This window comes from Poecilia reticulata, linkage group LG6 (genome assembly GCF_000633615.1).
Source record: "Poecilia reticulata strain Guanapo linkage group LG6, Guppy_female_1.0+MT, whole genome shotgun sequence".
NCBI classification, from domain to species: Eukaryota; Metazoa; Chordata; class Actinopteri; order Cyprinodontiformes; family Poeciliidae; genus Poecilia; species Poecilia reticulata.
The window spans coordinates 4,276,401-4,290,913 of NC_024336.1; the positions used below are offsets into that span (position 1 = coordinate 4,276,401).

Genomic DNA, 14,513 nt, shown 5'->3' on the forward strand with positions numbered 1-14,513 from the left:
AATGTCATTTGTGAATGTTAGAGCCTCATTTTCAACAGTGAAGCTATAAAGCTTGAAAAAGGTTATTATTTTGGAGAAAATCTCATCAACATCAATATGTCCACTAAATAAGAGGCAAAACACAAAATTGTTTGATAAAGGAAAAGCCTCTCAGACTCTGAGCCCTGACGGCACCAAACTATTTTTTATATTAGACAATTAATTTAATTTCACACAATTTCGCGATAGAAGCCATTTGTTTGTTAAATACTTAATGAAACGTATTTACCGTGTTTGATGTTTGTTGTGATTGACGTATAGTCACAAAGAACTAGGTAATTAGTCCAAGTTTGTCGTTTATTGAATGTTCAGAAATTACAGCGGCTGTGATGAGCCAAGACAAAGGTAAAACAACCCGAACAGGTGATCAACTCTAAACCACTCGCACATTTTTACTCTCCGTCTCTCTCCGTCATTTAAGCAGACCCGTTGCCATGGCAACCTCCTGCGCTCCAYAAGCCGACCAGAGATTACGTTAAAAACATTCAGTCCGTTACGATATTAGGTTTGCAGGCTTGATATTTATTTTTGCGATCATTAATAAGCTCCCTGAACACAGCGGTGGTTGATTCGTTAATTTTAAACTCCTACTCTGCTAGTTATCTTGGTAATGAAACTGAAACGCACAGAATTGTGCAACACCTTGTTGAAACAATAATCACTGAGATTATTGTTGTTGGATCATTAATTTGAACATGTTTTGTTGTTCTTTAATAAAGTTACAAACGTTTTGATAAGGACCCAGAGGAGGACTTGCTGCTCTCAGCCTCCTGGTGGCGTTCAGTTTGCCACCTCATGCCGAGATCGATTCAAAACTTTCTGAGATCGATGTGTTGCACCGCTGCTCTAGCAAAGCACGAACAGTTCAGAAACAATAAGAAATGGGAGAAAAGTTATTTATTAACTGATTAAGTCGTGTTTTAGATTGTTCTTGAAAAACTAATCAGTCTCGGCTAATTAGTGGGCGCACTCGCGGCTGCACAGTGACCCCTTTGATTCTTTACAGCAGACAGTCGCTCCCCTCTCTTGCAGGTACTGCATACCCCCGCTAAATCTTTTAGGGGTACGCAGTACCCTGCCGTACTCCCTTACCTTCACCCCTGGCTGTAACCTATGTATATTTTTTAAAAATCGCTAATTTTAAACATGTTAAGATCTTTGTCATTAATTACTTGAAATTAGCACATTGTGAAGCTCATTCAGCAGTAGGTTCTGACCTTCGTGGGTATGGCTAGACCTAACCCGCAGTAACCATTTGGGGGCACTTGTTGATTGATCTTTCATCACGTACGTATAAAGTATGGACTAAAAATGAAGTGAGACTTTGACATCACAACAAAAGTAGCATGATATGTTGATGTCATTCAGCAGTGTAGATTATATCTCCTTTAACCCAATACACCTGCACCATGTATAGTAATAGAGGCCAATTATGTTTGATACACAAACTTCATTATCAATGTTCCACAAAAAGTGCTTAAATTCACAATTAAACCCACCTGAAACATGGTTCTGAAACTGCTGGCACACATGACAAGTCGAGAAAGTGACAGCAGCTCCAGAAATGAGCATTATCTCTCATAAATAGCATATTTAGTTCTGTGACATTTATACAACTGTCATAAAACTACTTTTCTCAAGTTTTCTTCTTGTTCCCAGGAGCCAGACTCTCGCCTGTGGCCCTACGTGTATCCCAGTAAATACTCAGAAGCTGCAAGACAGCAAGAAGAAGAAAGGTGGAAAGATGAGAAGGAGCGAGACAGGAAGGCTAAGGAGGACAAGCCGCGGGTAAAGGAGAGCCTTCAGAAGGAGGAGGTGAAAGGAGTGGAGGGCAGAACTCCACTGCCCCCAGAGGATCACCAAGGTGGAGGGAAGGAGGTCCGCGTCCCCCACATGCAGTTCACCTCTTCGCTGGCCCAACATCAGGGCTATGTGTCCTACATGCAGGGACCTTATGGCTACAGCCAGGGCTTTGATCCCAGCCACCCCGGGTACAGAGGCATGCCTGCAGTCATGATGCAGAACTACCCAGGTAATGTTGGTTCATGTTGGTTATCTTAATAACGGGGTGTCGTTTTGGCACCGTTTTCGTTTTTCACCCTCTAACTTGTTTCTGAAAAATATAATAAAAATAGAACACAAAATCAGTTCTTGTTAAGTGATTTATTTTTCTGAGGTGGGAACTTTTTTTTTTTTTTTTTTTGCCAAAATCACTTTTGGCAAATAAAAAAAAATTACTTTGGCCATTATTTTATGAAATTGATGTAATGCTTGTTCTCCCTACTGTAGTTGGAAAGCAGCCTCACAGTGGCAATTTGCTTACTTTGTCCTCAGCTTCATACCTGCAGGCCGGTTACCCTTTTTCTTCGTATGGAGGGAAAGTGGCAGGAGGGGAGGATGGGGAGAAACCCTCCAGGTCAAGTCCAACTGTGAAGCCGCCCAGTGAGGCCAAAGCTCTGGATCTGCTGCAGCAGCATGCCAGCCATTATAAAAGCAAATCGCCCTCCGTTCAAGACAATAAAATGGTGCAGGAACGAGAACGAGACTGGGAACGGGACAGGGAGCGTGAGAGAGAGGGTGCTCGGCCTCGATCTTCTCCTTCACATCGCGTCATTCCTCCCCATCATCACCTGGGATACCCTCTGCTGTCAGGACAGTATGACCTGTCCTACGCTGCGGGTGAGATCCGCATGCTGCCATACAGTACGAATGTGTCAAAACACAAAACAACCTGATAATCAAGTTTTTAATTGACTTTCTAATGGGGGTGAGATTTTATTCTCCTGATGCTTTCCAGACCTTCTTGTTCAAGACTTTTACACCTTAAAAATATGTTGATAGGAACAATTTTCTTTTTGAAAGTCAAGGAAGTTAAAATATGTTCAAATCTCTCATCCGCCCCTTAGTAAAACATACACAGTCCTCCATATCCATAAATCCATATGCATTATGAATAAGCATATGTATGCACATATGCTTATTCATAATTTTCAGCCATCGTTTGCATCCAGATCTACCGTCTGACTTCTTCTGGCACAGAATTATGATCCATGTCTCACATCAATGATGTAAAGATCTGGTAAAATGTGACATGAGTGTTCAGACTGCAGATGCTTTGAGAACTAATGGATGCGTTTCAGGATTAGTTCCACATTTGGAAGAGGCACAGATTGGATTTTTTTGGGGGGGCGGAGAGGTGAAAATATTGGAATTGGTCCATTCAGACTACATGGCAGATGTTCTACTGCTCAGCTACTTTTTCCAGCATAATAAAGACAATATTTGAACATTCTAATTACTATAAGTACCCTGTGACATGAAGACAGATGGTTAGTACAGTTCCTGAAAGAATCCTACAGAGCAGGATTACTATTGCAACAACACATTATCAGTAGGGTAAGACTAACCTGTCTCACGACGGTCTAATCCCAGCTCACGTTCCCTGTTAGTGGGTGAACAATCCAACGCTTGGTGAATTCTGTTTCACAATGATAGAGCCAACATCAAAGGATCAAAAAGCGACGTCGCTATGAACGCCACAAGCCAGTTATTCCTGTGGTAAGGGCATTCAGAGATTTCTTCCCATTATAACTTCAGGGAAGAGGTTAAAGGTCACCTCCACATGAGAGCATGTTGTTACATCACCAGACATTGATTCTCAGGTTGATCGAAGCCATTTGCAGGCGTCTTCACCTTTCCTCAGTGACTGGCTCAGGAGTTTGATGCTGAACGTTTCTGATGTCTGGTATGTCCTTGCAGGTCTCTCCTCTTCAGCCATTGTTGCAAGTCAGCAAGCGTCAGCCCCATCCATGTACCCCCCTCCACGGAGGTGAAACTGGTGAGATCCAAACACAGGCTGCATCAAAATAAACGATCCTTCCTGATAGCATGGCCAGCTGATTAATGCTGATTCTGATTGGTTGTTTCTGACCGAGCAGAGCAATTCTGCACATCACAGGAGGCAGRGGAGATCGATTATTTTTTCAGAGATTATCTGTCTTGTGTTAGGATGGCRAAAGTTTTAGTACATATCTAAAATCTTTTCTTTTTTAAAGTTATGTGCTGCAGCTTTAAGCAGAGATTCGGTGTGAGAGTTCACTGCAGGTGGAACAGAAACGGCACTACGCCTGTGAAATATTACTACCAGCAGCGTGTAGCGGCTGGTAGTAAAACAGAACCGGCATCTTRCACCGCTATCTCGAAAACTTTTATTATTTTTCAGGTTATTTGTTTAGCTTTCTGACCGTGATGCTAATCTGGGTGAGTGTCGGTAGTTGTGCGCTGCTTTACCGGCCGCTCTGGATGTCCTTTTTTCCTTCGTTGAGGCTTGATGTAGCCAAACTCAGTCAAGTGCTTGTTTTTAAATGTCACATTAGATTCGTCGTGTTGATGCATTTTGACGTGCTTCATCCCAGAGTTAATTTTCCACCGCAACACCCAAACTTCCCCATTAACTCTCAGAGCATTAAAGTTCCTCACCACATTGCTTAGGATTTACTGCTGGGCGCTTGCAGCAGTGTGAAGGAAAGAGGAGATCAGCAAATGAGATACAGGTGATCGGCAACAAGAGACCGTGATCAGCGATCACCTCTAGTCTCCACCATCAACTCTGAATTGGATTTCAGTACACCACCATTCAGGGCCTAGAAGACTAATATTTAAAATTTTATAATTTTACAGACAAGAAGCCCATGCAGTGATTTAGGAATAAATCAAAATACCAAAGAAAACCTGCAAAGTTCAGTTATTATAAAAAAGGGGTTGACTGGAGTAAYGTCAGTAAAGATTATTCCACTGATAACTAAGACATTTGTAGCATGTCATTTTAATAAAATATAAACTAGAAAAAAAAATTGCATTTGCTGCAAAAAAAAAAAGGATATCACAAGGTAAAAAAGCAGACCTGCAATTCTGCACTTTAGAGAACCAATTCCTGTCTATAGGATGCAACTATAATATGCGAAACAAAATGTTGAATAAACCTGCAGTTTATAGGGAGTCATTCAGAAACTCTTGATTCTTTTGCCTCGTAAAGACGGATGAATGGAAGACTGCCACAGAGCTGTGTTTCTGCTGCTGTGTGAATGAAATCAAGAATCTTTAAAAACAAGCACTTGACTGAGTTTGGCTACATCAAGCCTCAACGAAGGAAAAAAGGACATCCAGAGCGGCCGGTAAAGCAGCGCACAACTACCGACACTCACCCAGATTAGCATCACGGTCAGAAAGCTAAACAAATAACCTGAAAAATAATAAAAGTTTTCGAGATAGCGGTGTAAGATGCCGGTTCTGTTTTACTACCAGCCGCTACACGCTGCTGGTAGTAAGTAATATTTCACAGGCGTAGTGCCGTTTCTGTTCCACCTGCAGTGAACTCTCACACCGAATCTCTGCTTAAAGCTGCAGCACATAACTTTAAAAAAGAAAAGATTTTAGATATGTACTAAAACTTTYGCCATCCTAACACAAGACAGATAATCTCTGAAAAAATAATCGATCTCCYCTGCCTCCTGTGATGTGCAGAATTGCTCTGCTCGGTCAGAAACAACCAATCAGAATCAGCATTAATCAGCTGGCCATGCTATCAGGAAGGATCGTTTATTTTGATGCAGYCTGTGTTTGACTTTGAGTGAATGTTTCCTTTTTTACTTGACATTATTTGATATAGGCAGATTTATTTGACTCATGTATAATTTATGGTACTGAGAACCTTACTATTAATTATTTTACTGATTGCAGGTTTTTCAGTTGTCTTTTTGACTGAATAGCTGCTGTACCTACAAGTATTTTGCATGTTTTATGCCTAAATTAGGTGAATTTATTGTCAGATAATTTTTTTATTTTGTCAGATCACATAGTAGCATTTATACGTAAAGTAAAAAATTAAGTCAATCCAGGTGATTGGCAAAGATCAGAGATCGGCCTCATTGGTGATTGGTATCAGAATTGGCAGCAAAAAACCTGATCGGGAGCATCCCTAGTGGAGACTCGTCAAGTCATCACTGTTCAGGTGATGACCTGATCAAAAAGACCTGACTACGTTGTTGGTTCCCTCAGTTAATGGTCACTAAAATATCTTGAAACTGTTAGAAGTAATGACGAATATTTTTTAACTGAAAATGAACCAATAAAAAGTAGACATTGATTTTGAACCTTTTCAAAAAACAAAGTACTAAACAGGCATGAGGAAAAATGCTGACACGTCTACAAATGATGATTTTATATACAGGAGGCCAGCGCAAGGCCACTGTGGGGTTCAAGCCATCATCAGAGGGGAACCAACAATATAACTGCTAGAAAATCCAGATGAGCAATTTTGTATTCATTGCAATAAATATTAAAAGGCATACAAAGGTGGTGATAAAATATTTTCAAAATCCATTTCAGTCTATTTTAGTAACAGGTTGTGGGTTTTTTGCCACTGCAGTTAAAGATCCACAAAAAAGTTTTTTTATTAAAAAACAGAAAAACTAAACCCACAGAAACCCATAGAAATGAAAGTCATTTCTGAGAATTTCTTTTGGGGTTTTGTAATAACCATTATAGATTTTATAGTTGTAATTATGAATCAAAACTCTTTTGACGATCATAGAAATGACTAATGAAAACCTGAGATCCTCAGAAACCAATAACTCTTTGAAATTAGTCTTTTTGGTGTTCATTCCTTTTCATGCGGTTTTTTTATGCTAACTCTCTGCAGGTAGTTTTGATTGGCTGAACTCCACCCATCCTACTCAAGTGACTGACTCACACGAAAGCATCTTTCTGTTGTGACATCACTTTATGTTCAACATCCACCCCTGAACTTTCAGCAGACTCACTGCTGGACTGGACCAAAATGGTTCTGCTCGTTCTKGGTGGTTCAGCCGCCTCCACACTGACCGAATAGCACAGGCAGTGGTTCTCAGACAGGGGACGCTGTGGAGCTGGCAGGTGGAAACGGAGGCACGCTGATGGTGAAGCGTGACTGGAGGTGGTGTAATGGGCRGTCGGCATCGTTCTATCGTCTCACTGGTTCATGTTTTCTTCTCATCCTCATACATGTCAAAGTCCTCTCACTCCCCACTCAGAACGCTGTCATCATGGAAAAAAAGGATTCGCTGAGGACACCCAGAGGCTGGCTGAGGAGACGTGTGTAAATGTAATGTAGTGTATGCGAGTGTGTGCATGTGTGTGTAAATATTGTACAGAGGAATTATTTTAAAGAGTCTGTTGGATGATGTTGAATTTCTTACTCTTCTTTTTGTCTGTTAGCCTCTGTTTTTCTACTGTTGTTGATCTGATATTAAACTTGTAGCTGTTGGAAAGCTGCCTGACCTCGGCGTCATTTCTTTCACCAAAACGGCGGTACCTTAAGACACCGTTTTGATGCCTGATGCTGTGACACAGCAGTGCTAATGTGGACCTGCTGCACAGCCAATCACAACAGAAATGTTGGTGTGAGATGAAGGGAAACTGACCTGATCAGTCAAATATGTTTGAATTTTTGACAACCCATCTGTGAGAACGCCTCGTCTTCAAAATCTTCGCCTATAGTTGTATAATGTGTCCCCAGCTTCAATCTGGCTTCCTTAAAAATAAAGTTGAAGCTATTAATTTTTTTCAGCGATTAACTGCCTGGTTTGTGAGTGTGTTTTTTTAAAATTATTTTTAAACAAAATGTCTGCTACAAGTTAAACAGTCAAGACTGAAACAATCAACCCACACTAATATCTGCATGGAAGGACAGTGCGAGTTTCCTCCAGCGAAGGCTTTGAATGTTTCAAATGCATCTTACTTGAATACTGTAGGATCAATTAGATAAAAGTTAAGACTAACAAATGACTGTAATTCAATATTAACACAAAGCTACTTAACTTTTTAAAGTTTGATATTTGCAGTGCAACTCACTGCCTTGACCCATCATACTGCACTCATTTCAGCATGTTATGTATCAGAATAGTGTTCTAATAAAAGTTCTGCAACTTAGCCCAAGAAACTAAAACATTCCTGCCAACATGAATTCCTTTGATCATATAAGTTAGCCTGGCGTTGTTGGTATGTTTAGCTTTTCTTTTGAGTGATCAGGTCTCAAGTCACTTATCCATTTTTAAATGCAATTCTTTGGTAAGTTAACTGTATGGGTCTTGCTTTGAGCTCAAGTCAAACGAAATAAACATGTAGTACCTTAAAGACCAGCAGGGGGCGCCCRCCGATCACTAGTGGTCCCGTGAACACAGTTTGAGAAAGACAGGTATAGATTATTCTGTGAATTACAATCTGAGCAAAAACTTAGAGGCTGAATCCTATTTTCCAACACTGATGTATTTCAAAAACTGGTTTCTGCTAATTTGGTTTACAGCTGATAAAAAATCAACATTTCTGAGAAAACTGCAGTTGTGATCAGATATAACATCATCTGTTCATGGTTGGTCACATAAAGACCAAAATCAGCGCAGCATCTACTAGGACAGTTTAGAGCACTTCATGCTTGTTCTGCTGACAAGCTTTATATGGTTGCTGATTTCATTTTCCAGCTGGACTTGCTTGGAAATGGTCAATGGACTGGACTTTATTAAGTCCAGAGGACCCAGAGCACTTCACACTGCGTTCAGTCATTCACCCATTCGCACACCGAGACAGTCCGACCGAGGCAAGGCTGATGCATCTGCTTCCTTCATGTTTTCTGTTAAAGTTCTGGAATTTTCACCCCGCTGCCATTTCTCAGTCCAGTGTGTTAAATTATTGTGTAGAATATGTCAGTAAATACCTAGTCTGGTAAAAACTTTATCTCATATAGTGCTGGAAGAGAGAACATTTCTCCAGTAGAATTACACAGGAAGGCAGTGGCCAAGCTGGTAAATGCCTGAATTGCAGAAAAATGTTGTCCTAAGAGTACAAGAACTTTCAGCTAGAATAAAGCCATGTTCGCAACGGGAACGAGGTACTGGTTTAACAGATTTTTTTCATCTCAATTTCCATCAAATGCAACTGACAAAATGAATGCTAGTTCACTGCATCCCATTGGTTTAGTGAAAGACATAATTTAGCTACAGCATACACAGACACTAGACTATACTGACCTCAGCGGAGTAAAAATAAATGTATCAAGACTTTTATGTTTTGCAATTTTATCTGTAAGCAAATATTCAATCCAAATCAAAACGAGAACAAACTTTGTCTCATTAACACAAGTTATGTGACAAATGTTAAATCAAATCCACAACAGTCTGCCTCACTATAACATAATTACAGCCTATAGTGTTGTCATGCTGTTAAGGCTAAGAAGGAAGTGTGTCCTTTCACATCAACACGTAGCGGACCAGTCCGCCCCCTCTGACCTCACGGAGACGCTGACATTGTCGCAGCATGTTCAGGATGCCCTGAAAGCGTTTGTCCACTTTCATCTGGGTGAATTCATGCATGTCCTCCTCCACGACAAAAAACTGTCCTGCAGGTACAGAAAAAAAGAAAAAACTAATCAGTGTCTTTGTGTGGATGTGTCACAAGCTTATCCAGATTCATCTAGAGGAGTGGTCCCCAAACTTTTTCCTGTGGGCCACATAACTTTTCCCTTCTCTGGTGGGGGCCGGAGTCAGTTTGTAAAACGTAAAAGTGTGACGTTTGCAGGAGTGCCTAAATGTAAAAATGTATTGTTTTCCAGAAAGCACAATCAAATAACCCTCTCTGGGTTCTTCACAGAAAAAATTCAGGAAATAACACTATTTATGAAATAAATACTGTATTTTCCAGACTGTAAGCCGCAGATATCTCTGCCGTTCTAGGTTTTCCACAATGATGCAGCAGCAGCAGAGGGGGGCGGACACCCAAAATTTATGTCATAACAAGTCAATTGAATATCACGTTTATTATGGTTGAAAAGGAAAAAGTTGCCAAGTTTAGATTTAACTGAACTGATTACGGTCGTTTCCGAACAGTAAGTGYAACAGTAAAAGTGCTSATCCTTTGTGTCTSCTACTAGCATGTGCTAAATGAAAATGGGCACTTTCTTCTTCTTTAGATTTCAACGGCAACTTGCACCCGTTATTGTTGCACTACTGCCATCTATTGGATCCTCATATCTATGCCTCAAATTCTCACAATGATCCTAGTATTATTAAAAAAAACGAAAAAACCTTTTCCCCTCAATGCTATTTAACTGATCAAGAACATTCTCAAATTTCAATTACCTATTAAAACTTAATTCCGTTTTAATGGGCGCATTCTTCTTTTATTTCCAATTTTGACTTCCAATGATTCACTTGCTGCTAAAGAGACCCCTGTGGTGGAAGAAAAATCCACATATAAGCCACTCTGGGCTATAAACCGCATGGTTCAAAGCTTAGGAAAAAAGTAGCTGCTTATAGTCCGGAAAATAGGGTATATRAAAAAAAATCTAAACCCTCTGGTATTGTTCAGGGGGCCGGACCAAATCTGGAGGCGCGCCGCATCAAGCCCGCGGGCCGTAGTTTGGAGACCACTGATCTAGAGAGTTTCCATGAAAACGACAAAGGAGAAACAATTCAGTCAATTTTATCAACTGAGGTAATGCATGCAGATTTTCTCATCCACAGCTGGTTGGGRGTGTACAGCCTGCAGCATACCTCTTGTATCTTTGGTTTCCTGGTCCTTGAAGCGCTGCTGCAACTTGCGTGAATGATTATTAAGAGCCTTCAGTGGCTGACAGAGAATCTTATACTTGGCTGCTACAGCAGTGTTAATGCCTTCCACCACAGCATTGAGCTGCTCATATGAAACACGTCCTTTCATGTAACTGAAAAACAAACATGCATATAGACAGTCAGCCAAAAGAAAAAAAAAAACTAAAACAGATCTGGACAAATGAACTCAGAAGTACATTGTTGAATACACAAAATCAGCTCTGGGGACTGTAACGAAAAATTTTATAATGTGCTTCTCACCCCTCTTGTGCTTTAGTTTGTGTCTGCATGATCTCATCATGAGATTGCTCAAGCTGCTCTCCTATAGACTTCTACAGTGCCGTATAACAGCAAGAGCTCCTTGATCCTGGAGACTAAGTGTTACTCCCCCATCGTAGAAGTTATCTGCCCTCTTTAGCATCAGAGAACAACCTCCTTTCCTTAACAATAGACAAATGGCCAGACCTGTTTGTCTATTGTAGATCTGTGTTGGGCTTCACAGAATTGTTGGTACATAACAATCAGGGATTCACACGTATTGTCCAATCAAATCTCTCTTATTTGAAGAGAACCTATAAAAGGAAGTCAGAGCCACTGTTGGTCAGTGCAGGCTTGACAGACGTCTTTAACTCTGAATTTCTGTTCTCACCTTGCAAGGTTTTAATAAATTTCTTATTTTCTTCTCATCCAGACTCTTGTTAAAGTAAATGTTTCTATGATGGGGACAAATGAGATATTAACATGATGTATCATCAAGTACAGAAGGAAGTTGATTTTAGCTTCATCAGAGAGGCACACAGACTAGCCTCACCTAATTCTGATGTGTGCAGTATGACCACACATCCATTTTAGACAAACTGTGCAATCACATACATCTAGAGTTTCTGCCTCTTATGTAATTAGGTGTCTGTTTTTTGAGATGGTTTACAGCAAATCTAAAGAAGTCTTTGACTAGAGACACTGTTGATTTGTTACCATCAAGTGAAGCAGATGCTCAGAAATGTCTACTATGTATTTTATGTTATGAAGTGTCCTTTGTGCAATCATGTTCAGAGTTCAGAGAAGTCCCCAGAACAGAACCAGCCGTCTATGTCAATTTATTAACTTAATCTGATGCTGCCGCAGCAGAACAGTTGCTGTTATAGAAGAATTTCCACTAGGGCTGCACCGATTGCTGATATTTTAATTCCGATTTTGGCCGATACCAATTCTTTTCTGTCTAAAATGTTGATCAATGTTGAGCTTTAGAGCGTGACGTCACTGATGTAGACGTACTCTGCTGTGAACGATATGAGCGCCATCTTGAGGGACAGTAAACATAACCAGCAAAAACGACTTTCTCACAGATCTTTTGAATCCAAGTTTCTTTAAATAATTTAGCAACGGTACGATKCTGCGTTATTGGATGTAATGTCCGATCACACGACCGAAAMGATAAAAAGATGGAAAACGGACTTTCGTTTCACTGTTTCCTGCCTGGAAACAACGCGAGGAGGCTAAGCTATCGGAGCTAACGAAAAGAAAATGAATGTCCTGGGTATCAGCGGTGAGACGTCCTGATATTATGTTCTCCAACATCCCAAGACTACTACAAGTTTGCTCGAGACATTTCCATTCTGGTGAGTGTCTAAATTCGCTATGTTGGTGTTGTGTCATAATTTTTTGCTATGATTTTGTCCAGGTGTACTCATGTTCAGATTATGTTGGGTTTGTTTAAGTGGGTCAACCTTAGGTCGGGCTTATATTTCTTATGTAGCTTAGTCCGAGATTTGTCAGTGGACATCGGGGTTATTCCATTATTGTGAAGTAAACTAAGTTTTCTAGCGTTATCAAATTTAAAGTATTAATACTGATGTGTGTTCTGATATGTTCTCTTCAAGGCAAACCGACGTATGAAATGGATTAGCTCAATCCAGACTGGACTCCAGCACTGAATATGGGTCACTGCGAGGTAAACGCTACATCGGATCGACATGCGCGTCGATTAAAGAGGCGATACAGTAAGACCACGGTGGATCAACAAGTGAGGGAGCAAGTTACAGAGACTGTGTTTTCATTATTTACCCCAGAAGAGATAAATAATGAAAACACAGTAGCGGAGGCTATACAAGAGGAGCAAGTTCGAGAGACTGAGAAACTCTGAAGAGGAACATGAACCAGCAGCAAAAAGGCAACAAATAGAATATCACTTATGTGAACAGAGAAGAGAAGAAATAAATCTGTTAAAGGAGAACACAAAGCTCAGATCAGAGCTGAATAAAAAAACAGCTGGTCACAGATTTTCTTAAGGATGACACAAAAAAAGTAAAATATTATACAGGATGTCCTTGCTTTGTCATCTTGTTATTTAACACTGTTAGGCCATTTCTGGTGGTATCACAACAACTTTAACAGTTTCAAATAATTTTACTTACACTAAAGACTCGATCTACCTGTTCAGCATCTTTGCCATCTTTTTAATGTGTCACATTAAACTCTAATGCCTTTGCTGAAACCCTAGATGGGTTCAATACACACCTTAAGTCCATGGTAAGCTGGCCTGAGAGGCCACAATGCCTCCTCAGTTTTGGAAACATTTGGAAAACTTGTGGCAATTATTGTTGACTGTTTTGAATTAGGCACAAGAACGACCCTCAAATTTAAAAGCATGTGCACAATCTTTCTCTTGGTACAAAGGTAGACAAACTATGAAATACCTTATTGGTATAACGCCACCCTCTCCTTTGGCTGCCACCTTATCGTGGTGGGAGGGTTTGAGTGTCCCAATGATCCTAGGAGCTATGCTGTCTGGGGCTTTATGCCCCTGGTAGGGGCACTTAAGGCAAACAGGTCCTATGTGAGAGACCAGACAAAGCGCAGCCTGAAGACCCCTTATGATGCACAATAACTTTGGACTTGGTTTTCCCTCGCCCGGACGCGGGTCACCGGGGCCCCACTCTGGAGCCAGGCCTGGAGGTGGGGCACAATGGCGAGCGTCTGGTGGCCGGGCTTTTACCCATGGAGCCCGGCTGGGCTCAGCCCAAAGAGGAGACGTGGGTCCCCCTTCCGATGGGCTCACCACCTGTAGGAGGGGCCAGAGGGGTCTGGTGCATTGTGTGATGGGCGGCAGCCGAGGGAGGGGACCCTGGCGGTCTGATCCTCGGCTGCAGAAGCTGGCTCTTGGGACGTGGAGTGTCACCTCTCTGGTGGGGAAGGAGCTGGAGCTAGTGTATGAGGCTGAGAGATTCTGGCTAGAAATAGTCAGTCTCACCTCGACGCATGGCTCTGGTTCTAGAACCAGTCTCCTTGACAGGGGCTGGACATACTTCCACTCTGCAGTTGCCCACAGTGAGAGGCACCGGGCAGGAGTGGGCATACTTGTTGCCCCCCATTTCGGCACCTGTACATTGGGGTTTACCCTGGTGAACGAGAGGGTAGCCTCCCTCCGCCTCCGGGTGGGGGGACGGGTTCTGACTGTTTGTGCTTACAGGCCAAACAACAGTTCAGATTACCCACCCTTCTTGGAGTTCTTAGAGGGGGTACTGGAGAGTGCCCCTCCTGGGGACTCCCTTGTTCTGATTGGGACTTCAACGCTCACGTGGACAATGACAGTGCGACCTGGATGGGCATGTTTGGGAGGAACGGAAAATTGAAGTACGTCAAAATGCATCAACGCAACGAAGCTAATACGACATAAAAACAATGCCATACTTGACGGAGTTTGGCTACATTGAGGCTCACTGCAGTAAAAAAGACATATGGAGGATCAGACAGCAGGTAAAGCAGTGCACCGCTACAAACACTCAGTGGCGGCGCCAAAGGGGGGGCCAGGGGGGCCAGTGCACCCCCCCCCCC

At 41.6% G+C, this 14,513-nt stretch overlaps 2 protein-coding genes across 4 annotated transcripts in view; one reads left to right on the forward strand and one right to left on the reverse strand.

Annotated features, from left to right (window-relative positions):
* The window catches only part of znf609a (zinc finger protein 609a), a 44,700-nt gene extending 37,350 nt beyond the window's left edge, over window positions 1–7,350 (forward strand). The window contains exons 7-10 of one of the 2 annotated variants that reach the window (XM_008410896.2): window positions 1,699–2,071; window positions 2,374–2,718; window positions 3,799–3,877; window positions 6,740–7,350. In XM_008410896.2, coding sequence (XP_008409118.1) covers window positions 1,699–2,071; window positions 2,374–2,718; window positions 3,799–3,872 — 792 coding nt within the window. In that variant the 3' untranslated portion in view covers window positions 3,873–3,877; window positions 6,740–7,350. The remainder of the gene's footprint in view (window positions 1–1,698; window positions 2,072–2,373; window positions 2,719–3,798; window positions 3,878–6,739) is intronic. The other variant, XM_008410898.2, reaches the window with a different exon arrangement.
* Window positions 7,351–9,033: 1,683 nt separating this feature from the next.
* ska1 (spindle and kinetochore associated complex subunit 1) overlaps window positions 9,034–14,513 on the reverse strand; it is a 13,036-nt gene continuing 7,556 nt past the window's right edge. For both annotated transcript variants that reach the window (XM_008410901.1, XM_008410899.2), the window contains 2 exons: window positions 10,623–10,792; window positions 9,034–9,469 (listed from right to left, as the gene is read on the reverse strand). In XM_008410901.1, coding sequence (XP_008409123.1) covers window positions 9,321–9,469; window positions 10,623–10,792 — 319 coding nt within the window. In that variant the 3' untranslated portion in view covers window positions 9,034–9,320. The remainder of the gene's footprint in view (window positions 9,470–10,622; window positions 10,793–14,513) is intronic.